This window comes from Poeciliopsis prolifica, unplaced genomic scaffold (genome assembly GCF_027474105.1).
Source record: "Poeciliopsis prolifica strain line A6 unplaced genomic scaffold, Auburn_PproV2 SCAFFOLD011, whole genome shotgun sequence".
Classification (NCBI taxonomy): Eukaryota; Metazoa; Chordata; class Actinopteri; order Cyprinodontiformes; family Poeciliidae; genus Poeciliopsis; species Poeciliopsis prolifica.
In genome coordinates, this window is record NW_026562386.1 from 1,321,467 (window position 1) to 1,347,069 (window position 25,603).

Here is a 25,603-nt window from a genome sequence, read left to right on the forward strand (position 1 = left end):
CACTCTAATTATGTGTCCAGCTGTAGCCAGCCAGTGCCATGGCACTGCAGTACTCCTCCATTAAATTTGCCAAATCCAGTCAGGATGAAGCTTTTCTTCCTCCAGCTATACTTCATTATCAATTAAAAGGTCTTGCTGTTGTTCCGACAAGTGAATCACAAGGTACCACGTGTGTTAATAAAGCATATCTTGGGGAATCAGAGGGAAAATATTTTTTTCATCAAAGGTAACACATTACAAAAGAAAAGAGAACATGAGAGGAAATCTCACGATTACATATAGGTGGGAGAGAAGACATTTGATATTCTCTGGAGGACATCTTTGTTCACATCATGAAAACGCACAATGAGGTTGAGACCTTCTCTGGAGAGGAAGTCACTTAAGAGCTCTCAATTGAAAGAGTTATTTGTTCCATGCATTCTGTGACATACAGTCTTCGGCCTCCAGAGGCATCTTAGGATGTCATCTAAGCGAATCATTTGATTGCCTGAAGAATAAAGTGTCAGAAAACCTAAACACAAACATTTTTAGGGACGCAGGATTATTTAAAGTCTAAAGGTGTGAGAGGTCCTGATTTTAAATCCTCGACGAATCTTCGATTTGTTCCCACCTGCTATACAAGTAATGAAAAAATAAACACACACAAAAACATAGAGACATTTTAAAAGTAATGCGAAACTCTTATTTATAAGCCTAAAGATAAATAAATGTGATTTTTTGGGTCTCGTGGTTCTCGCTTCTGATATGAGAGTTTATGATATGGCTAAGTCAATAAAATAGGCTTGTGGATTAATAAACTATCAGTGAAGTTTTGCTTTGTGTGGGGTTAAAAATCTAAAATGAAAAAAGCATGCCAACAGCATAGACACTCTTTTCAAGATCTTAGCCCAGGCAGCCTGAATCATAATGACTGTCAATATCTGCAAATCAAGAGACATAGTCCATCACTATGTCTATTAAGTTTCAAGTCCCAAAAATTATTAAAACTATCTTCATTAGAGATGTATTTTTTAAAGTCAGTGTAGATCTTCAGAGCATTACATTAAAAAGGTCAAGGCAGTTTCCATATACTCTCCAATTTATATACTCTAGCAGCAGGTTGAGATTCAACTTCTAGCTGTAGTTGGTAGGTCAGGCTGCATTTACCCAAGGCCAGTCTGAACCTCATCACGTCCTTACGCATTATAAAAACAACATCTGGGGACTTGCACTTTCTGCAAAGTTTACTTGATGAAGCAGACATCAGCATCATTTTCAGTAATTCATACACAGAAGACACGCAACATGACAATAGAGGCATTCATGCAAAGTCCTGATTCCAACATCAAAGCACACAAATGGGCAGCTGAAAGCTTGCCGACTGCTGAATAATTCATTCTTTTCACCAAGCTAGAGAAAAAAGCCCAGTGGGTCCTAGCCAGCCTGAATGTTTTCCCCTGTTCAGTGCAAAACAATAGTAGTTGGGGGAAAATGGAAGTATACACATTAAACATACAAAAAACATTTTTCCTCCATCTAATAGTTACAAAATATACACCTAGTAAGAGATGACAAATAAAAACCTGTTAAGTATTTGGGGATACAATATTATTTTAAATAAATCAGTGGAACAAACTTAAAAATAAAAATAAGCTTTAAACTCAGTATTTTATGCTGTTTATATAAAACATACTGACTCAAAAGCCACTGAAAGTAATTGTATAACAGACAAATAATAGTCTGCAATAATCTATTTATTAAGTTATTGAAAGTTATTCAGAATTCCTATTTCAATTATCAAAAGCTGAATGATAAATTGAATACTGTTGAATCTGGGAAAAAATACATTGTGACAGATGCATAAATGTTTTTCTGCTAACCTTGATCAAAAGTGCAGCTGTACCATACAAATATTCATAAATAAGAAAAAAGTGTAAAAAAAACATAGTCAAGAATATAATCTTAATTGAGTGTTTTCTGGTTTTGCAGCTAAGTTGTGTAAAAAAAAAAATGGATAGCATCTTGTGACCCCATGCAGACATTTAGAAATTTTATATATTGTACCAATAAAAACTGAAAGAAAAAAGAAGCAAAACGTACCTTTAAAAATGGTCAAGTGTATTAAAAATCCACATTTTGGTTAGGAAACTCACATGCATGTCCACTTAACATATTCAAAGTTAAACATTGTTCATATCAGGTGCATTTGACCAGAACCTCATTACTCAGCATATTTCATCTTCTGTGCACCGACTGCGCGAGTGACTAAACACCACGACTGAGGCCTCAGAAGGAAGATTGTGGCATCTTATGAGTGTGCTGAGGGATCCACAACCCCAAAGAATTTCAAATCAGCCATTTCACGGTCTACTAAAAATAGTCCACAAGTGGAGGACATTTCACAGAATCCATCATTAATTCTATCATCTTTCAGAGGATGTTGGAGAAAAATACAGGACTGTGTAAGAAAAAGCAAATAAAATGGCTGGACGCTGCAACAAAACCGTTACACTAAACATACCAATTAGTCCACCAAAGAAGAAACAGAGTCCTGGGCAAAGCCAAAACCAAGACCTCAATCTGGTTGAGATGTGATAAGGTGACTTGAAAATGGGTTGTACTTGAATGAAACATCTCCTCAAAGATCTTCTGGCTGAAAGTGAAGAATGAGACGAGCTACCTCAGTCCGATACTCAGTATCTCACTGCAGCTATTTAAACTATAGGGGGCAACGCTGGCAATCACCGGGCAGGGCTTGAAGGTCCAAATCGAGTCCTACAGAGCTACAATATATCTTGCAACTTTTACATCCCTGCACCTACACACCTGGATCAAATGACGGAATATCAGTATGCCAGAGTCCTGGTAACAAGCCACTCACTGGATTCGGGTGATACATCTAAAAGTTGCAGGACAGAAGTTCTTGAGGACAGAATATGGGCTACCATTTGTGTAGGATGTGCTGTTTTTCATCTTTTCTTTCAAAAACATAATTTTAACAATTATTTCCTAAAACAAGTGATCACAAACATCTTTAAATCAAAAACTAAATATAGAATTGTTTGTTTTACAACCCTGCATAATTGAAAAGAGTTTTTTTTTTAAATACTTTAATATAGAAGCTATTTAAACATGTGGTTATTCTTGTGTAGACTTTTAAACAAAGTCATCTCTTTGTTTAAAATGCTTTTTGTTCTGAGTTAACTCCCCAACAAAGTCCAGGAACCAAAAGTTGTTCAGAACAGAGAACATTTACTGTGTATAGGATTTTCCTGTCAGTCAAAGCAGTGAGAAAAATATTAAATATTTATTGTGGTTCTCCTGGAAAGATCTGTTCTGAGGAGCAGGAATCCTCCAACCTGGTCTGAGTGAACTTCCTCCATGAATCTTAATTACTCTGGAGGATCACATATGAATGGCACTCCTGCAGTAACTCCACAAAGGGATGGAAGCTCAACTTTCTCAAAAGAGTCCCCCTAAAAAATTATTATTATTTTTTTCTCACCCAGGAATTTAATGTATTCCACATGAAAAATGCTCCATCTCTTGGAAATACCAAACCTAATACCTAACAATGGCTTTGTAAAAACAATATTATTATCTTCTATTATCTTCTGTTTCTCTGTTATAATTACATGGCTAATGAAATAAGAAGACGTCTCCTGCAGTTTTTTTGTGTAAATTCTGAAACAAATCATATGAAACAAAATCCCAAACCAAACATTCCCCACACAGAGACTCTGCCTCTTAGTCTGAACACACTTGAAGAAATATTGCCTATGTTGAACATACACTGTTTAGGTAAGAAACAAGACAAGAAATAATGCACCACGTTGGAGCTTCATAAACTAATTCAGTTTTTCAGTGTATCTTTTAAATCTTTGTTGGGTTTATATCACATAAATCATCATTTCTCTGGCTCAAATAAATACAACTATGAAGAAATCAGAAACAGAAAGACAAGCAATGCATTGGTAATCAAAGAAATGTAAAAATGGCAAAAACAGTCTCCAGTGTTTTGTTGCCAACTGCTGTAAAAAATAAAAAAAGCTTTGGAAAAATATACTATTATCTTCTGTCTTTGAAGACGTGCCGTTGTGTGAAGTGTACACACAATGCATTTTGTAGTGACTTAGTTCAAATGTTAAGAGCCACTACTGTCTCTACAGAACAATTTATTTTTATGACTCCATGAGCTTATTGAGGTTCAGAGCTGCATGTCCAGCAGAAACATTCAAGAAATTGTGATTTTTCTCTAAAACTATTACAAGTGAAAAATAAACCTTGGCTTTCTGAGATTCCAACAGAGTCAGAGCTCTTAAAAACCTATGGCACATTAGCCTTTTACTCCCATCAACTCTTCACATAATGCAACACCTGCAAATGTTTTTCAGGTTCAAAGACCCTTATTGTCTCATTTGCATAAATTGGGACCTTTTTTTTGTTGATTTAAAGTGTGAGATGCTAAAACAACAAATTTGTGCAAAAACTAACAAAATAATTAACATTTTCTGTTTCCACACTTTTTTTTATTATTAAATTAAATAATTTTCTGTTATAGCACATTTTTATTTTTCATTAAAAATATATGTATATAATTTGTTTATTATCATGTTTAAACACTTTTTAAAAAATCCTTTAATTAGTCTGCATTAGTTAAAAATCCAGACTAATTACAATTTCTGAAGTTTTATCAAATAACATTGTAAGCATCTTGTTGCTTTTAGAAATTAGTGTGAATCCATTGAAAGATATAAAGTAAGACTGAGTAGTTAATTTGTAGTTCTAAAAAACCATAGAGGATTAATATTCATTATTAATATTTATCATTTCAATAAACTTCAAATAATGTCCCCGTATTAGTAGTTTGTACTTTTTTACTTAAATTTAATTTCCTATTTTAATTTTTATTGGAGCTTACCAAACTAGGTTAGCTTGGCTATATCTCTTTATTTTTATTTTATTTTATTCATTTTTTATTTTATGGACTGCATATTTGTTTAGTCTAAAAGCCGTTAAAAATCCTGCATGACCTAAATACCCGATTGAATTTAAATAAAATATATTGAGTCAAAGCCTGACTTAGTTTAGTCTTTTGAACAGGTTAATGCTCTGGTCCCTTTTTCCCTTTTCCTCCTTTTAAAAGCATCCATTTCCTGGAACAGCCTTTTATTTCCCTCTAATGCAGGCACAACCACAGTCACATCTGGCCCAGCTCTCTGCCATGAGAGCAGAACCGGGCCTGGCCCAGAATCAGCCGGCAGATCGCCTGCATACATGTGGCTTCAAATTGACTCTCTGTATTTGGAGTCTGATCGAAAAGAGCACAGAGGGACAGTGCAAGCACAAATAAAGATTTTATTAAGCTGAAATTTACTTAGAAAGGCATTCCATAACCATCTTTGTTTCTTATGTTAATTAGAGGCTTTAGTAGTTCTAATTTTTAAAGTAAATTAAAAGTAACAGCATGATCAACTGGTGGATGAAACCATTTCCCCCACCCCTTAATCAATTATCTGATAAATGTTTTTCTTTGTCTGTCAGAAACAATCAGCAACATAAAAGTGGTACTTCAGCTTATGAATGATCTGCAACTGACTCTATTTCACTTAAACCTAAACGCTGAAAAATTAATGAACAAACATTAAAAGGTTCACAAGAAAACTACTAATTAATAGCTCTCCCACAGTTACAAAACGTACTTATGTTGATATGTGCTGTGCATAAAGGAAAACAGCTCCATCTGCATTTAGAAAGCAGTCCAGTGGATCAATAAAGGCTTCTTTTTGAAATAATTTTTTTGCCAGAGTACAAAAGACATTGTGTTCTGAGCGTTGGTGAGCGGTCCAAGTTTGGAAGTCAGACACCGCAAGCAGATTTTCTCCAAACCCCTCAAATAAAGACAAGTAATGTTAAGAACGAGAAGGGCATAAATAATTTATTTTCTGGACAAACAAAAACTGTGAGCGGGTAGAGTGGATAATGATTTTTTTTTTCTGAAAACTGGGAAACCAACAACATCTTGTAAATTCTTTTAATGACTAAGTATTGACTAGTTTTCACAATGAAAGTATACTGAGGCCTTAAAAAGTTGCAGATTTTAATCAGGCTGAATTTTCATAATACACTATTCCTTTGGGTTGAAATGGTTTTAATTAAAAAGTATTTCAGTGACCAGAACATCACTTGGCTGTGTGGTGCGCACTTCACTCCTCCATCTGTTGCTGTGCACTACCAGTCAGCCCCCTGAGAGAAGACTACTACTTTTCCACGTCCACAAAAAAGACAAATATAGCAACTTGGAAAAAAATTTTTGGCTGTACAAAACACAGAAGGTAATGTTGTGTAAACCCAAGAATTTCTACCCATTACTGTCAAGTTAAGTTAACGCCATTTTAAAACTACAGTTGTTTAGCTGCAGCTGCCCGTTAAGCAGCGGGATGCAGCCCAGTTAGCAGCCTGGCAAATTACTCTGTTTATATCAGCTGGTATTGGTATTATTTGAAAACACTCATTTTAGTTGTTTATTTTTTTAAGTCATTTTAAAGAGTGCTAAAGTGTAATTAATTTGCTTAATTCTGCCTATTTGAATTTTATAAATATTGTTATAACATTTAATATTATTTTAGAAGCAATACCAAAAGTTTTCTATTCAAGGTTAGTTTGTAAGAATTTGATAGTAGCACATCCTCTGTTTTTAATTCCCTTTTTTTTATGAATTAGGAGATTTTTTTTCTCTTAAGATATTGATAGTAAATAACAAAAATAAATTGTGAGTGACGATTCAGGTTTTTTACACAAATACACACATATCATGACTTCACTTGTTCCAAACTGACGACACAGAGAAGCAGATCAGAGTGATTTTTCTTACCGATTGAAGTTCAGCAATGCAAATATCAATGGCTCACTGACTGTTATTTTAGTGTATGAGAACGTCAACATCCGGCTCTGGTCTTTAGTGAGAAACAATACCACTGACATTTACCTTATTTTCAAATTAATCAACCCTGTTTAACAGCTGTTTCTTGGTGGTAATGATGGGAATGTTAAAACTGAGTGGACATGTACATTTTGAGCTCAGAGCTTTCAGAGTCAATACAGCTGCCTTTTTCTATTCAGAGGGGTCCTGAATAAAGTTGTACGGTGTGCAGTGTCTGAGATCAATAATTGGACTCTAGGTCACAGCGCACTAGGAAAACCACAATGTGACTTGCAAAAGTCGGGGTTTATCTGATTTGCAAAAACAAACATGGATGATTTTAATGTAAAATGTGTATCCAATTGAGGGTTTATTTTTATGTCTTTGTCTATATGTGTGTGTAGGTGTGAAAGCAGTTGACTGACTCAGTCCCCCAGCTCTCTTGTCATCCATGATAGATGACTCGGTGGTCTCAGACAAACATTAGCATCATAAAAGACCAAGCCAACAATACGAAGACATTCGCTCCAGGTTTTGGGAATAGGAAAAAGGGGAAGCAAGCCATTTACTTGAAATATCACTAGGAAGCCAAAGCTGGCCAGGCACAGAAGAACCACTCACTTCAGGCTTCAAAAGAAAACCTGACAGTTCCCTTTATAAGAGAAAACCCACATGCTATCCATTCACAGCATTATGTTAGACATGTCTTGAAGGTCAAAGGCAAAATTGTTAGCTTATTGATGACTATTCACACCAAACAAATCACGTCATTTCTTTTTTTCCCACTCTAAAGTCAAATATTTCAGATCTCTGCTCATCATGAGATCCACCAGCGACCTCAAATGAGAGCTTTAACATCCTGCATTGTTGAGCTCTCATGCTCACAAGTGTTAGCACATGAGAAAGACTTCAAGGATGATTGGTGCATGTGTGACGCCACGATGACAACAAAGACCGGCATTATTCTCTGCCACACAACATAAATCCCTCCTCTGTACAACACTCTGAAACTAGTGAAAACCATCTCAATGCCTGCGGAGAAAGCACAAAGCTTTAAGCTTCATCCTCTCCTAATGTGGCGTGTGTTTTTTATTCAGCCTTTACTTATACACACATGATGACTGGGAAGGAGATAAAACACAACAATGTTTCTAAAGTACTTTGGCTTTAGATTGTAACAATTTTACACTGGGAGGTGATTATTATCGCGGTCCTATTGCATGCTGTAATTTGTAAGTAGCAGTTTTCAAACTCTTGTTTTCTGGTTTCGCACACATGTGGTGGACCCTGCTCTTTTGTTGAAAATTGATCCATTCAGAGCAGAAAGCAGAAACAAGAAGCAGAAACAAACAGACTTACGACTGTTTCATTTACGTTAAAGAAATGATTTCTGAACTGAAAGCAGACTGAGGCAAAACTGTTTTCTCCCCGAGTGCTAGAATAAATACTTAACTTATTCTATATTCTTTATAATATTTCTCATTCACCAAAACAATCCTGTGAATCCCTGTTTGAGTTGATGGTTTGAATCAGCTTTCATTTTTTTGGTTCAATGAATTAAAAGGGATAAAGTACAGCATATTTCAAATAATATTTTCAATGTAGCCATCTATATTGGTTTCTGTTTTTTATTCCCAGAAAGTCGTCAAAATTTAAGGATTATGGCTTTCTGATTGGATGGCGGGACAATAGCCAACCATAGAAGAGGATCAATTTAATTTGGGTGGTTTTAGGTGTACAGAACTAATGTAGATCATGAGATGAAAGTATGATCTAAATGTGGCAAGAGTTGTTGCAGAGAAAAGGCTAAAAACTGGCTAACATAAAATCTGAAGTTAAGTCAGACTGATTAAATGAATGTGATGCAGCAATATTCTTGTATAGTATTGTGATGACGCTCTTGGTTTCTGTTTGTTTTCCCAAACAAAATTATCTCGCTAGTTTTAGGAAACTTTTCGCTTGAAGTAAATAAATTATATTTCAAATGTCAACATTAAGGATAGTTATGCTTCATCTACATATTTCTGACATTGAGAACTTAAATGCATGGCCTTTAATAATGCATAGGAGGATCCTTCTGTCATGGCGATTTTGCATCGACACTGTTGTGTTATTGTTTAAATGGATATAAAATCAGAATTTAAAGGCATTGTTTTGTTGAATTGTTCAAATTCTCATCATTCTGAGCCACAATCTATCTCTTCACGAGAAATTTAGCTCCCGCCATTTATGTAAATTCTCATAAATGAAAAGTCAGTTTCGTCACATTTTACTAACATTGACACTCGTTTTTCACTGACCAAAACAGAAAACATTTTTTGCTACATTTTCCAAATTTATGCTCTTAATTTTTGCTTTTTGGGTAGGTATGCGTCACTCAGTTTGAGCATTCAACGTATGTCAAATGTTTCATTTGACATACGTCAAGTTTCAGCAAGGATTACAAAATACAGTCTCAGAAATTAAGTTCTCTATATAACGCAGTGAGCAAGTGTAATTAACAGCTCTTTAAAAATCCATTTTTCTCTGAAGAGCAAAAGAAATCAATACTTAACTTCAAATGACCTTATTGAGCTAGATAAAAGGCTTTATTGCAGAGGCTGGGTCAGGAGCGGTTGAGCTAATGTGTTAGCTGAGCAGTGGGTGATTAAAGGTGAGGCGTTCTCTGAAAATCTTACAAGACATCACAAAGCAGCAGGTCACTAACCTGAGCCTTCCTGGAGACACTGAGGGGATTACAGCAGCCAACCTCTGCTGAACTGTGCCTGTACACAGACGTAAAGACAGCCTCTTTATCACTCAGCGGGTCCAAGCCCATTCTATTTCCGCTCTCCTGGCTCTGTGCCTCTCAAACAAGGCTGGAGATGAAACCTGCTATGGTCCCAACTCTATGCAATATACTCACAGGGGACCAATTTGCACAGCAAGGCCTTGTCTGAATCACTCTATCAATTAGGAGCCGCTGCGTTTATCATCACATACATTACTGTAGAGGCTGCCATGGTCACTGTGTTGAGGTCTGCCTCTCAGGAGAGGCAAAGAGGATGAAATATATGGCCACAGTTGGGCTGGCCACTGGACTAATCTGAAAGGACTGCTGTAATTATGAGTCTCCTGAGGAACCGGCACTGTGGCAGGTCCAACGTGTGAACACGGTGCTAACAGTCAGGAAGGTGCCCTGGCCTTCTTCTCCACAACAAAGTAAGACACTGAGTCGAATCAATATTTTCAATCTCTCAGGATCAATTCAGCATCTGAGCACAAAGAAAGACATGCTGGCTGTGACCAATATGTATAAATGAAAAGTCAAACTTTGTGGTCATGACGGGTTTTCATGTCCTACACGTTGTTTTGTAATTATGAACATAAAAGGGGGGCTTGCTTTTGAGATATAATTCATTTAAAGTCAATTTACAAATTGGCCTCTTCTTAGCTACAGACGCAAATTAGAGGACCGGAATGAAATGAAAGATACATTACGATTTTATTCATTTAATTCTTCTGGTCAAATTTACAGCAGGATAAACTGTAAAATACATGCCAATGAAAATTCTAATTAAAATTTTCTGTGTGAAATAATAATTTTCCTTTTTATTGCTTTCTTCTCTTTCAGAATGATGCTGATTTTGTTATGTATCGCAAAAGCTTTAGTCGATATTCAGTAGGTTTCATCTTTTTGTGTTTTTTAAAATCATTTTGTTCAGTTTTTTCTGTGGTGCGCTCTTTGCTGTATGAGCTGAAAGATAATAAGTCTCATTTTGACTTTGACTTGATTTAGAAAAGGATACGGTTTCAGCATTAGATCATAAAACAGCACTGTTATGATCATCTTACAGTGACTGCTACAGACCTTCTTTGTTTCCAGGGGTGCAGTTCAGTGTTTAAAGACCTTTCTCCACACCAGCACAGAAAGAGATGACAGCCTGTGTCAGCGCTTGAGTGTTGTCCCCATGATCTTGTGAGAGCAAAACAGTAACATTAAAATTCCATTCATATTTTGATTGCACAAAATTGTACCATCAATTTTACACCATCTCGTCAGAATATAAGTATTTTATTTTTGGGATATTGTGCAATCAGTAGAAAACCTGCAAAGTTTTTGTAAATAGAGCACCAAAAGTGACACTGCATCTTTAAGAAACTGGAGTCTGACTGTGTTTTTGTCAAACAAAAGCAGCCAATTGGGAACATGTAATCTGAAACCAGAAGCCTGGCTCAGAGGGCCTCACACAGACCTCGGAGAGCAGGGACACACCCTGAGTACTCCTGATTCATACAGGCATGGAGCCACAGCCTGCTATCTAACCATTCAATGCATCTACAAAGGGAGGAAGCCAGTCTTCAATGAACCCAAAAGGATCTGTTTGTTGAGACTTTTAAATGCATACTTTGAAAATACAGTAAAACCAGAAACCTACAGGGAGACAAAATTATAAGTTAAAATAGAAATTGCATCCATAAATATTTGTGTGGAGACACAGCCATGTAGCTGGGAGGTGCTATGCCATTTCTTTGTATAAACAACTGGAAGGAATAAATCAAAGATCATGTGCAATTGTTCTGCTTTGACTACCCTAAAACCAGTAACATATAAGAATATAAATAGTGATGTAAACTGGTGAGGAACAACATATTCTACATTTGACCGCATGCACCATGTGCCAAGACACTTGTGCCAAGATTTTACTTTTAAATCACGGGGGTTGTAATGTGGAATCATTTTTTAAAACATAAATTTCACTTTATTTCAAGTATATTGCTCGTATTACATTTACTAGCAAGATTGGGTTGAAAAAGGTCAAAACCAGACTTCTGGAATCATTTCAATTCAATTTTTTTTTTATTGTAGTTTGTTCATTTTCCTTCTTGTTACTTCAGAAAGCTTTACTTGTAGAGAATCAGTTTTGATGTTTAGGACATTTATGTTTATGTTGTTTAGGGTAGTTTTACTACAACATTAAAACAGTGGTGATTATTATGACGCAATTCATTCAAATTTACATTTCTGTTATGACATGACGATTCATTTCCAAGAAGTGAGTTTGAGGTGACATAAAATTACTCGTCTTTGGCTCCATACTGACGCAAGAAGGCTGACTAAATAACTTCCCATAGTTTTATTAATTCCATTTAGACTTTCTAAAGTTACTTCTTTTAAGAAACAACCCATAAAATAATTGGTACTTTTTCACCATCAAGGTGTGTGAAAACACGATAGTTCCTCACTGACAATAGCAGGCGAGCAAACGAGGGATTATTCTAGAGGTGTGTGATGCCTTTCCTGCAATGAAGTTCCTCACACTCTATTCTGAGTGAATGCAGGTGACTCGGGGAGCCTGAGCTGATCCCAGAATTCCTCATTATCTGCCCAGCAGGGGGGATCAGGTCCGCTCGCTCCGTCTCGGAGCATGCTTGGCCCGATGAGACGAGCCCCAGAGGAGCACAGCACTGGGCCATCAGGGGCAAGCCAGGTCTGCTCATTATATCTAACTCATCCTTGGCATCTCTGCAAACCAAGTGCCACTTAGTTCCCACAGGAGGGGACTGAGCAGGACCTCTGATGAGATGGCAGAGCAAACAGCAGTATGATGATAGGAAAAGCTTTACATCAAAAGACATGTGGATGGAGGCATAAGATCAGATCGTCAAACTGCATCACATTTTGATTTGGGTCCTTAACATACTGTGTCAATTTTAAAGGAAGACTTGAAATCAATGGTTTGATTTCTGTCCTGAAACTTTTTATTAGAAAACATTAGATGTAATATAATGACTATTACAAGCTGTTGATCTTTCCTAACGTCCCTACCAGAAAGGCACTAACAAATGGGACTCATGTTAATAAATATGCTGAAGTATTAGCATATTTGTCTACAGATGGCAGAAAATCTGGTTTACCTCTGTGCGACAGTAACTGGTAGATATTTGACAATGATATTTAGCTTGCTGGGTAGAGCAAATACATAACCCAATGAATAAACATACAATTTGAGTGAAGCGTGTTGTGTCACTTATCAACTCTATTTCTGGGATAAATGAATGCAGCCGCACACAGCAGGTAAATTATGCAAGTGCCGCATCTTGGGCCTTTGGCTAGGCGGTGGTGTCGTCCATTTTGAATTACTTTTTTTTTTTAAAAAGCATATTCTCCTAAGTAAACTGCGGCACTAGTGAAGCAGTAAATGCAGATGTAGTGTCTTCCAGCGCTGCCACAATTAGCCCCAGACAAAAGGCGCAGTGCCAGCCAACACTGGTCTCGGCACATTCGAAGCCCTTCAGGTAAGCACCACAATAGGCTAAGAAGCAGAAATTAGAAATTGTTTTGTACTGCAACACGGTTGCTATAGTGACTGTTGCTAATTAACTGCACTCTACCCCAGGATAACAAAGGGCTTAAGGGCACTCAGGGCAGCTCTTGTGATGAGCTCTGTGTATGGAACACTATGCCATCCCCAGAGTCTCTAAACTACAAAATACCTGTCTTCTTTTTACCACCATTTACTTCAAATGCCAGGAGAGGTTTTCATGGCACTGGGTGTGTTTTGAGGGCTGCAGCCGCAGCTTGCATCACGTTTGGAAAAACTCTTTGTCGTTTTATGTTAAAGACAAACATATTAGAATGAAAGTTAAATTCACTGGAGTCTTCGATGGCATCCAAATCACAGTCAAATCAGTCAAAATATTTCCACGTATCACCGTCTTTTGGCAAACAGGTATAATTACAAACTGCTGAATTTGTCTTTCCAAAAGGAATGAAAAAGTGATTAGCTTTATTTCAGTAGTCAGTATGCAGCAACAGTTGACAGAAGTTTACCTTAAAACAACTCTGCAGAGGTTTTATTTATTCTTATAAGTGCAGCCCAGTGTTCAACTCCATCTCTGTGGGCACAACATAAAATCAGGACCATTTTTAGAAAGTGTTACCAAAGGTCTGCTGTCAGCTAAATCAAACAAGGAAAAAAAAGTCAAGCTAAAACAGTCACTCTCAGTGATTTAAGAGAACAAGAATGTGGAACAAAATGTCCAAACTCATAATAACTAATTTCACTGACATTTTTAAAAAGGTAATTTAATAGAGAACTGATTCAGAACTGTCAGCAGCGGCGCTGTAATGTTTTACCAGCTTCTTTCCACAATCTAAAGGGCTCAATGACAAACTGTCCACAATTTCGAGCACAAACTGGATTCTTTTAACAACGCTCCTCACACAAAACAGATTGTTTTGTTGTAACAGTGGACGGATATCTACTTGATGGAGGTTGGGAAGAGGTTATATTTTCTGTTATAAGACTGCTGCAAAAACGCAGCGATAGTTGCAAAGCTGAATGACAAGCATCCAGTAGTTTGCAACACATTACCACCAAATTTTGATTTACAGAGACAGAGTACAATCGCATCATCAATAACAAAATAAGTGCTCAAAAACATCCCCATTTCTTTTATCTAGGTGTTATTTTTGCCATTTTCATTTTGCACTTCTGTCTCCTCACCCATCAATGTCTAAAAAAACAAAACAAAAAAACAAAAAAAGCACTGTACAGGTGCCTCTTATGGTCCTCATGCTGTAAGAAAGGGACACAGCCTGAGGCCACTGCTACTGGCGGGACATCTGTAACGAGATCCAGAGCACATCTGGTAGGACAAACCTCCGAACAACGATGCGGATGTCTCCTCAGCATGAACCACAAATAAAAAAAAAATGTCTTTCAGCTTGTTTCAAAACAAAAAGGTTCTTTGAAACAAAAAGAGACACATCTGGCAGGGTATAATTATGTATGCAATTTAAATCAGGTTATGTAAGTTGACGAGTCGCAATTATGTCAGAAAGGGCATGTGAATATTGTTATATGATCTTTTTCCTTTTTTTACACTTGTATTAAGCAGAAAAATGTCCTCCTTTTAGGATTGTTTATTTGTAACTAGAATAAAATTAACTTGCTTTTATCCACAGCAGGAAGCCGGGTTTATGGACAGCTACTCTCTGTTTGGGCTGGAGAAGCTGGAGGAAAGGACGGTAGGGAGGGAGGTGTTGTCTGAGCTTACATCTTTGTAGTGGCCACTGAGAGATCTCAATGCAACTCGTGAAATTTACATTTTGTTTGGCCGGAGGGGTCGCATGACAGCTGCAAGCTAATGCTCAGCGGGATTTTCTGCTTTCACTTCACACTGACAGGCTGAGAGACAGTCCAACACCACAAAAAGAAATGTTCCCTCTTTCCATGACATCACCCAGCCAGGAACAGGGAAGAGGGAGTGGAGGGTGAAGCAAAGAGAGGGGGGTACAGCTGGTGGCAGCCGTGGTACCATCTGCTTCTGGCTAATAGTTCATGTTGCTTTACTCATAAACTTGCACTCATGTGAACCATGTATTTTGGTTGTGTGGTCACTATTTTACTGAAAAATACAGCTAAGAACAATATTTGGAAAATACCAATGCTCACCTTTTGGATATAGAAAGAGACTCTAAGTCTTAAGAGGAACACAAATGTGGTTGAATGTAAGCATATAATCTTTCCTATGACCTAGAAACAACCTGAAAAACAAACAAACAAAAAAAAGAAATATTTTAATTAATTCCCAGGACAAAAATGAGATAAAACCTTTCATAGCGGTAACCAGCAGATTTTGTGCCCGTTGTTTTGATGGAGCCGATTCACTCTTGATGGTAAGCTTGCCATGTTTTTGCCTCTGGCTTCAGATGAAGAGAAGATTGTCATGTTGATATTCTCAATAGATTCCCCAAAATTAAAGAAAAAACAGTCCAAAACACAAAGCCCATTTTTCTTAAAGAAAAACAGATGCGCTGAAGCTTTGTCTGAAAGTCAGACACATCCGTACTTACCATACATCTTTCCTTCATCTGACAGGATGATCTTCCTGCGACCACATGGAGGATAGATGGCCAGGGCTTCCTGGAAGCTCTGCTCTATGTCAGGACTCCAGACCCCTTCGGCATCGTTGTCCACAGGCTTGTCCGCCGAGTCGCTCATCCGTTCCATGTCCTCGGCAGGGCTCTCGCTGCCGCTCCAGCTGCTCGGATCAATCTTGGCGGTTGGGTTCTCCAAGCTGAAGCCTGGAGCAGACTAGGGAGAGACCTGGAATTCCCAAACCAACACAGAAACCCAGTCATCATTAAACAAAGTACAGCAGAAGAGCTCTGTTTGCAACAATGCACAGTACTAGTTAGTGTTAGTTTCTGGAAAAATAATAGAAAATCAAGGTCGGACAGAAAATCAGCGATTCAAGATTTTGATTTTTGGGAGATTTCAACATGTACTTGCAATAGCTATAGAGTAAATAGATAAAGAGTTTGATAATGGGCAGAAATCAAGTAAAGCCGGAAGCAGCTTTCATTGGCTAAGAAGCAGAAATTTGAAATTACTATTGAAATTTGAAGGAACTATTTAAAACACCAAAAGAAGAGGTTTTAATATGTTATTAATTATGAAAACCAGCAGATCCTCAAGGTAATCCCATTTTGTGATACATTTGATTTTCCTCATTTAATATAAGTATCAAAAATCAACATTTGGTGCATTCCTGGACTTTCTTTGACCTTTACTAAATGAATCTGACGTTCAACTAAAAATGTTGTATAAGCAGCAAAGAGATGTATAGCTCATGATTTATACAATACATAATGAAAAATATGATTTATTTTTAGTGTTTTTTTATCATTCCATATTTATTAGAAACTACAATATTTTAACTTCAGTTTAAAGTTTCAAAGAACACCTTTATTCTCTATTTCTCAATCCCCCCCCCTTCTTTTTATTTAATCTTAGAGCTATGATCCTAAACAACAGTGGCAGAGAATGATATTGATTAAAGTGTGTAAATACATTGCTAATAAATAAATTAAACAGATTTTAAGCAACCATTAAACCCATCTTATCAAATTATGACTAATATTTGTCTGAAAACAATCCCAGACTCCTATTTCTAGGTTTTTCTTGAACTTTTTCAAACATCTGGACATTCAAATTCTCCAATCCCCCATTTATCTCTTTGGGTTCTCTTACCTGTGTCCTCCACAAATCATGAAACTAAATGATGCTGTAGTTGCCTTTTGGCACAGAGGAAGAAACTGGAGCAAGGTCCAGCAGAAAGATGTGTGCTGAGAGGTGAAGAATATCTCAGGCTTTGGGCAGGAGGAGGATCAGATGGATGTAGGTCTGCACAGAGTCAATGAGCTGAACAAATTCTTCAATGGTTCAGTTCAGCAAAAAGCTCATGATCCTCCTCATCTGCCCCCAGTCAAACAGGCATCCTACCCTGCTTTAGAGCTGCAGTAATACACTAGTCTCACAATACAATACGATGTGTTATTCTGCTCACAATATTTAATATTGTGAGCATTATTCTAATGTATTGATACTCGCGGATGAAAAATCAATACTTTGAGGAAAAAAAATATTGATAAATATAGTAGGATCAATAAAATGACACAGCCCTACCCTCAGCTTTAGGTGAAATGTTTCTACATTTTTTTTACAATCCAATCAGGAGATGCTGCTGCTCCCTTTTCCTCTTCCACTTGTCTGTCAGGAGAAGAGGCAGCTGGAAAGACTAAACTGAAACAAGACCGCATGACCAGATGGTATCAGTGCCAGACAAAGTCTTGACAGCCTGTGCAGAGCAGCTCTGTGGGATTCTGCAGCACCTCTTCAACATTAGTTTGACCCAAGAGTTGCAAAGAGAAGGTTTCAGTTTTGTGGAAGACATCATGCCTTGCACCGGACCACAGAGAGCTCACCCATTTATCCACAATGACTACAGACATGTTGCCTTGACATCCTATATTATGGTGATCCTGTAGAGACTCCTGTTGGCCCACTTGAGTAATCAAACAGGCACATATCAGGAGCCTCTGCAGTTCTATTCCCATGGAGTTAGAATTAAAGATGCAGTCACAAACCTGCTTCAATAAATCTAAGGCCATTTTGACAAAGCAGGGAGCACAGGGAGGATCATGTTGTTTGATTTATCCAGTGAATTTAACACAATTCAACCTGATTTGTATTTTGAAAACCTCCAGAATTCGCAGGTGCAGGCCTCAACAATCACCTGCAAACATACCACACTAAAGGGTCTAAACGGTCTGGCCAAGTGGTTAGCAGCACAGGTGCACCACAGGGAACTGTACTCTCACCTCAGATTTCCAGCACAAGACACAGTCCTGACATCTGCAGAGATACTCGGACTCTAGGATCTTAGAAAGTCATTGACTTTTGTCAACTGCATTGTCATATAATTAGGATCAAACTGGAATGTATGTAGAGCCATTAGTCTTCTGTGTATGGTTTAACTGGCCATTTCTACCCAATTCCTATCTGATCTGCTGCAATTAAAGGCCACCAGTTCCAGAAAAACATTTTAAAAATTTGAGATGTATGCAATAAACGGTAATTTAAATATCTTAGACTGATTTGAATACATTCCCAGAAGGCAAGTTTTCTAAACCTACTCCAGATAACAAGTTCTTAGGAATTAATGAATTAATTTAGTACTAATTGACCAATCACTCTCAAGGGATTACTGGCTCCATCATCCACACTTGTTACCACTGCAATTTCCAAATCAATGTAGCTGTCTTTACTGTATTTGTTTCCACTTCATACGGACTGTGCAAACTGAAATGTTATTTAGCCTTCTCATCTATTTTTTCAGCTAAACATACAACATAGAAGATTACATATTGGGCTGTGAGCTCAGTTAAACATCTGGAGTGAAGAGACTGAATGATTTTGCTATTAACATCTAGGAAAATCTCACAATGTTATTACAATGTGTTCTCATTTTATCACCACAAATTGTATAATGCATAAGAAAGACTTCATTAAAAATATTACTGCTCTGGCTGTCAACCAGTCACTGCCTTTTAAAAAAAATACTTAAGATTCAGTCCATTTGATATCAATACACTGATATCAGTTTCAGTTCTTAATCTTCCCTGCTTTCCAGACAACTGCTTCCTCCCAAAGCAAGATCCCACTGAAGCAGTGCAAACTGTCAGGAAGCAGGAATAGTAGCATATGTTTCTTCCAACATGTCAGTGGATGAGGGGGCAGGGGGGATGGGAGCAAGCTGTTGAGGGGAAAAAAAACCTCCCAGAGAGCAGAGGGAGCTTTTACTGAATTCCGTTTTTGTGTGGTGTCTGCTGACGCTGCAGAACTAACAAACTGATGAGGGAGGGGAAACATTCCCATTTCAACCACTAAAAGCCAGGGACTTTTTCTAGATCTCTGCCTTTCATCCAATAAATAAGTAAATAAATAAATAAAAAATAATGAACTGAGCTTCTAATCAAACCCAGCTTCCATTTTAGAGCAAAGTCTGAATTAAAAAAGAAAGTTTTGTATGCACTATGGCCCAATATAAAATATGACTTAGGCCTGAGAAAAACTTTATGGAAAAAGATTTTCCACCTCAACTAATGACAAACTAAGTTTAATATCCTATGCCTTTAGTGAGATTGATGTGCTGTACTGTTATTCTCACATGGAATTAGCCTGGTATAGGTAAGGCGGAAACACTGGAGCATAGTCCTAAAAATCTGAATGACTTTCAGGGAGCATCTGAATTGTATGTGAGAGTTTTTGGGGAGGTTAAAAATGTATACAAATGTTTTAACAAAACATCCATACTTCTGAAAGAGGAGCAAAGCAAAGGAAAGTGGCCAAACCACTGCACTGAGCATGTAGGTTTTGCTTCTTTTTGCTGTATGTTTACTTTTATGAGTGTAATAAGATCTGTCCTTTTTAGCAGTACAACTTTTAAATCCCAACTTGCTGAATAATAGTTTTAAAGGGATATAATCAATTCCAATGTCTCATATTTAGTGTTGAAATTTTAAAAAAAGAAGCCATTTTGACATTTTGTTGCCACAGATCTGTGGCTTTTGCCCTTGCATCAATGTAACAAGTCAAATGTTTATTTGAAGAAGACGACCTCTGTTTTAGCCACATTTTTCTTTTTTGTATTGAAACTTATCAACTACAAACAGCGAGGTATAAGCTGCAGGTTCCCTTTGCAGTTCCTGTTTTTCTCCTAGGTCAGTAGTCTGCTTTGACATAAGCTAAACACTATAACAGTTCAATGCAGTAACAACAAATAACCACAATCCCAACATGATTTCACAGCATGATCACCGACTGAGACTTAATGGTTTCAGAAGAGTGAAACCAACGTTTTTAATTATTTTCAATTAATGAAACATCTATTACTGGTACGGGATTGTATGAAACACATTTCTTACAATAAACTAAGAGCTTAAAAACTGCATGGATGTGATCAATATGTTACAGAGTTGTCTTGCTTTTTGGGGTATGCTGACACTGCTGCTGCTTTGCTTTCCTGTAAAGTAATGTTTGTTGATTTGTTGTCTAAACTTAGACACAATATATGCAAAAATTGCCCACAACATATATTTTTTCTTTTCCATTAACTAAATATGAAGCATCTGCATCAACAAGATGCTTTTGCAGTGTTAAACATGTGAATAACCTAGCAATTTTCAATAGGAACGGTCTCTTAGTGCTGCAGAATCTGCAGGCTAATTATGTCTATCAAAGGAAGGTATGAATGTCACCCATGGAAACACTTGCAACTTAAAAAATAATTGCATACTTCTGTCTTTGCAGGCTGCACACCATAGAAATGGCCTTATTTGTAAGATGCGGTGGTAAAAGTCGGCATGCAATGTGAGAACTGAATGCGGTAGCTAAGCAGAGTAGTAGGTGTGACATGGAATTATAGGAAATTACACTTACTGTGAGATTACATAAACCACTCACCAAGCTGGAATCCAGCTCCTTAAATTAAGAGAAGCCATTTCACCCATCAGACAGATCAGGGTAATGAAATAGCAGATGAGAGGTCTCAAATGTAATTTTCCATGTGGAGTTCTTTTGTGCCGTTATCTCAGAGGGTGCAATAATGATTCTGTGAATGACTTTTGTGCACCCCATAATGGCCCACACAAGCTAAGGCCACAATGTGCAAAACTGTAATTACTGTGTGATTTCAAAACTCGACATTTTTAACATGTTGTAAAGACATATCCTGGCCTCTGCATAATTATGACAGCAATGTCAGATTCATTCCCCTTCCATGAAAGTAACTAACGATTAACATTAACAGTAACAAAGTGTTAAAATTCCACTTTTTTTCAATGAAAAGGAAAAAAAAAACAAAAAACAAACAAATTACCTTGTGAATCGCATGTTTATGGAATGCAACCTTTTACAGTAGATCTTTGAGGACCTTCAGATGCGGTTCGCTGGACAAATAAAGAGCAAAATTCTCTAAATTCTTACAAAATGAAAGTTGAGGCATCCAACAACTGTTGAATACCGATTCAAATCACGCACAGAAAATATAAAGCAAAAAACATTTTTCAAAGAGGTTTTTGGAAAAAAAATGTGTATATTGCATGATCACAAACAATCCCAATAAAGACTCTGCACTAACACCTTCCTCTGTACTAGATATTTCTTAAAAGAGTTTTGCAAATAATGCCTAAAAGTCCAGCAGATGCTAGAAAGCTGACTTATGCTGCCTTTGTTATTAACAACAGCCTGGTGCTTATTTCATGCCTCTTTGAACTGGCAGGCGTAAGTGCCAGGAGTCTGTCTGATATCATCTTTCTCAAACATGAGGCCTGTATCCAACTACCAAGCAGCCATCAGGCTCTGCAGGATCAATCTTTGTTTTAGATTGATTTACAGGTTCTGTCAAAGCAGCCCTCTACCTGTCTCAGTCTAAGGAATGATAACAACAAGATGTAGACAACAGAGAGACAGTAGCAGTCCAGCCAACAGGTGTAAGTCTTTAACACTGAACAACAGAAAAATTGACTATAAATCTGCAATGACAAAATCTTCCTCTTTGAAGACAGAGAGCTTCTCTGTCAGTAATATTAGACTATAAAAAAAGGGACAATTTACTATTCAAACATAAATGGAATGATAGCTCAGGGGGCATTTGCCTATCAAAAATGTGCAGTGCATTCCAGGCGGCGTGAGTCCATGTCACAGCGGCGTGGAGTGTGAGCGGAACACATAAAGCTCAGGAAATTAAAGCTGTAAATAAAGGTCTGTCAGATAAAGGATCTCCTGACAGTTATGAGAGCAAAGCAGGCCGAGGGCTGGCTGCCGGCTCGTTCAGGCCGCGTGCGGACAGGCACGACAAAAACAAATCATAGTGATGAGTGTGAAGGCCACCATTTGCATTTGTTGCTGCCTTTCTTCTCGTTCTTTCTGCTTTATCCCCTCGTATCTTTCTTTTGTTATTATTTTCCGTAAGCCAAGTTGTTGTTTTTTTTCCTTCCATACTACAAACTCTTCTGCTGTAAGTTGTGTCATTCAGACTTTGATTAGTATTTTGAATTTTACTAAATGCAGTTTAAGTACGAACTAATTGTTTATTCTATGACTCTGGCAGGGACACAAGTGGGTGCAATAACATATAATGTTCCTCAAGAATTTTCCAAAGATTATCAGTAGTAACAGAGTAATAGATAAAGATGCAGCAATTGATTGGCTAGAGACTGGAATCTGAGAATTTTCTCTGAAATATTTTTGTTTTTTTTTTCCTAAATTCAGTGAATGTATTAAAACTAAAGGCTCAGATTATTTTTGTGGCTAAACTAACAACCATTACTTTGAGGAACATTTACTATGTGTAACCTGGAAACTGGTAATTACCAGAAAAAACCTGATTGGTGCTGCTCTGCCTGTTATTCAGACAAGGTATCTCACATTTTCCTAATGACACAATAAATAACAAGACTTTAGAGATTTGTTCTGTTTTCTGCTACTATATTTTTACCTTTAATAAAACTTACTAAACTTAAGACTTTACTGTTTGTTATTGTTCCATTTCCAGTCTGAGCTGATTTTGCAACATGATCAGACATGTTGGGATACCTCAGGTTGTGTTTATGTTTATCCCCGTTTGCAATATTACACAACATTAGGATCCTAATATTTGACTAATCAAAGAGGATCAAATGAGAAAGTTTCTGAAAGTTAATAAAAACAATATTTAACAATATACCAATAATAAACCAGTGACTGTTTTAGAAAATAGATGGCAGCAATTATATATTTCAGCTTCATTTTTCAGAAGAAGGTAGCATGCTTAAAAAGCTGAAAATTAGTAGTTTTAAGACTATATATTTGCCCAAATGCCATAGAAACGTCCTGATGCTGACAGTATAAATCGAAGACCCTTGTTGAAATGTTTAAAAATATTAGCCAATTTGCCAAACTGAACAAAAAAAAAATGTGGATGTTGGATGGCAGCTCCCAGCTGCAGAGTCCTGGAACAGACCACAAACTAATAAACCAGACAAAGTCATCATATTCTATTTTAGAAGCCTACATTTAGCTCCGCCTGTGCCTTTCACTGGACCTAGGACAACTTCGGGGCACAAAAGAACCTCTCTGATCTGTGTTAGCCATGATAACAGAACAGCTGTCACTGATATAATATGGTGCAAAAATTTGACCCAAGCAGTGACTGGGAGGATAGCTGTTGTGCGACAACAATTATTGATAGACACAAGCCGCAAAAAAAAAAAAAAACTACACAGTTTCCATAAATGAAGCAACTGGATGCCTTTTTTTTTCCCTTTTGCTCTGAAGAAGCTGAGCATCGCTGCTGCCTCTCTGGTCAGCACTTAGAGAGGAAGTAGTTGAAGCCCAGATTTCCTGCTTTCATTGCGGCTAAAAGCTAGAATAGTTTGTAGTGGTTTCAGAAACTGACTCATAAAATGATTCATGGAGTACATATTGTTTTTGTATGTGTGTGTGATGAGGAGGAAGCTAATTTATTTGTCTTCTTAAAACACTGTAATAACACGAAGGTGAATCACATATCTAGCATTTAAAAGGTTTTGAGACACCAGAGACCAAATGAGGGATCATGGAGCTGAAATCCTCTTGTACACAAATGATTAAGGATACCACATTGTAAACAGTGCAAAGTGGCTTACATTGGGCTGACTTCAAACAATAAGGGTGGATCAGTCATTTGATGATTTATTTAAAGCAACACAAAAAAGTTGGTAAATTTAAGACGCCTATGAACAGTGAAACTGAAAACACCAACAATTACCTACTTATATACGGCTTTCTATTAGCGGTGCACCAGTCAAGGTTTGGTGGGCCAAGAACGATTTCCAATATTCTTTAAGGTTTGACCTGCCACTTCTAATTTTGGCCAATTTCACTAAAATTTAAATTTAAAAAAGGGACACAAACTCATAGTCATTCTTCTTTATTTTATTTTAGTTCAACAACTAAAGATAAAAACTAGTTGCAGGTTTCTGCAGCTAATGAAAGCATATTTCTCTAACTATGAACGGCAAAATGTTGTATTGTTTATTATTGTGGGGGAAATTACAGCAATAACAATTATGATTATTTGTGAAAACACCCAAATCTAATCTGCAGCGGAGGATAGTTTGGAATGTGATTTTTGATGTGTGAATCAGTTTTTAACAGTCGGTCCATTAGAGCATAAATTATTATCATCTGAAGATAAGACTGAATGCTAATATTGTGTGCTGTTTATCTGCTGTATTTATTGTACCTGGTTTACTGAATTTGTCTATCTTATAATACTTATATAAAGTTATCGTTAGTTTATGATGTTTTATATGTTTGCAGTATTTGTGTGAATGTAGCTCTGACTGTATGCAGAGACACAGGTGTGTGAATTTTTAAACTCTATTTCCGTCTTAGTAATAAGACGTTCTACACAGTGAGCACAAAGAGCAAAATAGGTGAGTAGTATTCCAACTGAGGTGTTTGACAGGGTCAAAGTGCATGTAGTAGCTGGCATTCATTTTATGGCAGCATTACTGGAGCAGATTTACTTAGATGACGTCAGTGGCGCTGAGCCAGTTTTTCCTTTTAAGGACCACTCTCCATGGGCTTCAGCAGTCCCTGATGAAACTATTGAGCAGCAGCGCGTACTTTAAAATTCCCTTTCTAGATCAAGTTTACCTCAGGGCACACACATTCTGGACGCCTGCAGGAGAGCAGCTCTTCCACCATGACAGGGGAGAACTGACGTTTTGATGTGATTCAGCCACCAGCACCCCGTCCAATCACACACTGAATAACTGTATCATTATTCAAACTAACGCAGACAAGCTCTTTCATCAGAATAATATTGAGCATTATTTCATTTTCATTATTTCGACTGTTTCACAGCATAGTAACATAAGGACTAAGTCTGAAATTACAAATCAAGTTTGTAACGGGAAGAGACTGAAATCCTCCACACAAAAATAAACTAAGCTAAAGCTACAAAAAGGTACCATTAGTGTACGACGTTTGGTGCCGAGCAATGACACGATTCTGGACACTTTTGTTCAGCACATCGCCTACAAAACGTACAAAATGAAAACTTGAAGTGATTCTTCACCTACCTCTTCCATTGTTGTTTCACTTAAGATATATGACAAAGTGGAAACTATGCTCACAGATCAGTTACATCCCCGCTGCCAGACCACAACACCAGTCATTCACATTGATCTATGAAGGTGGTAACAAGTGAAGAAATTAGCAAAAGCACACGGGCACATAGCTGCAGCCTCTATTCCATCAGAGAGGAGCTTTGAAAGGACGGACTTTTATTCACAGCCAGGCTTCATGCCAGCCAGTCGGACACAGACATTTTTAAAAGAAA

At 37.2% G+C, this 25,603-nt stretch overlaps 1 protein-coding gene across 6 annotated transcripts in view; it reads right to left on the reverse strand.

Moving 5' to 3' along the window:
* The window catches only part of tead1b (TEA domain family member 1b), a 47,461-nt gene that overhangs the window by 17,994 nt on the left and 3,864 nt on the right, over positions 1-25,603 (reverse strand). For all 6 annotated transcript variants that reach the window (XM_055036721.1, XM_055036718.1, XM_055036722.1 and 3 more), the window contains one exon: positions 15,744-15,996. In XM_055036721.1, coding sequence (XP_054892696.1) covers positions 15,744-15,900 — 157 coding nt within the window. In that variant the 5' untranslated portion in view covers positions 15,901-15,996. The remainder of the gene's footprint in view (positions 1-15,743; positions 15,997-25,603) is intronic.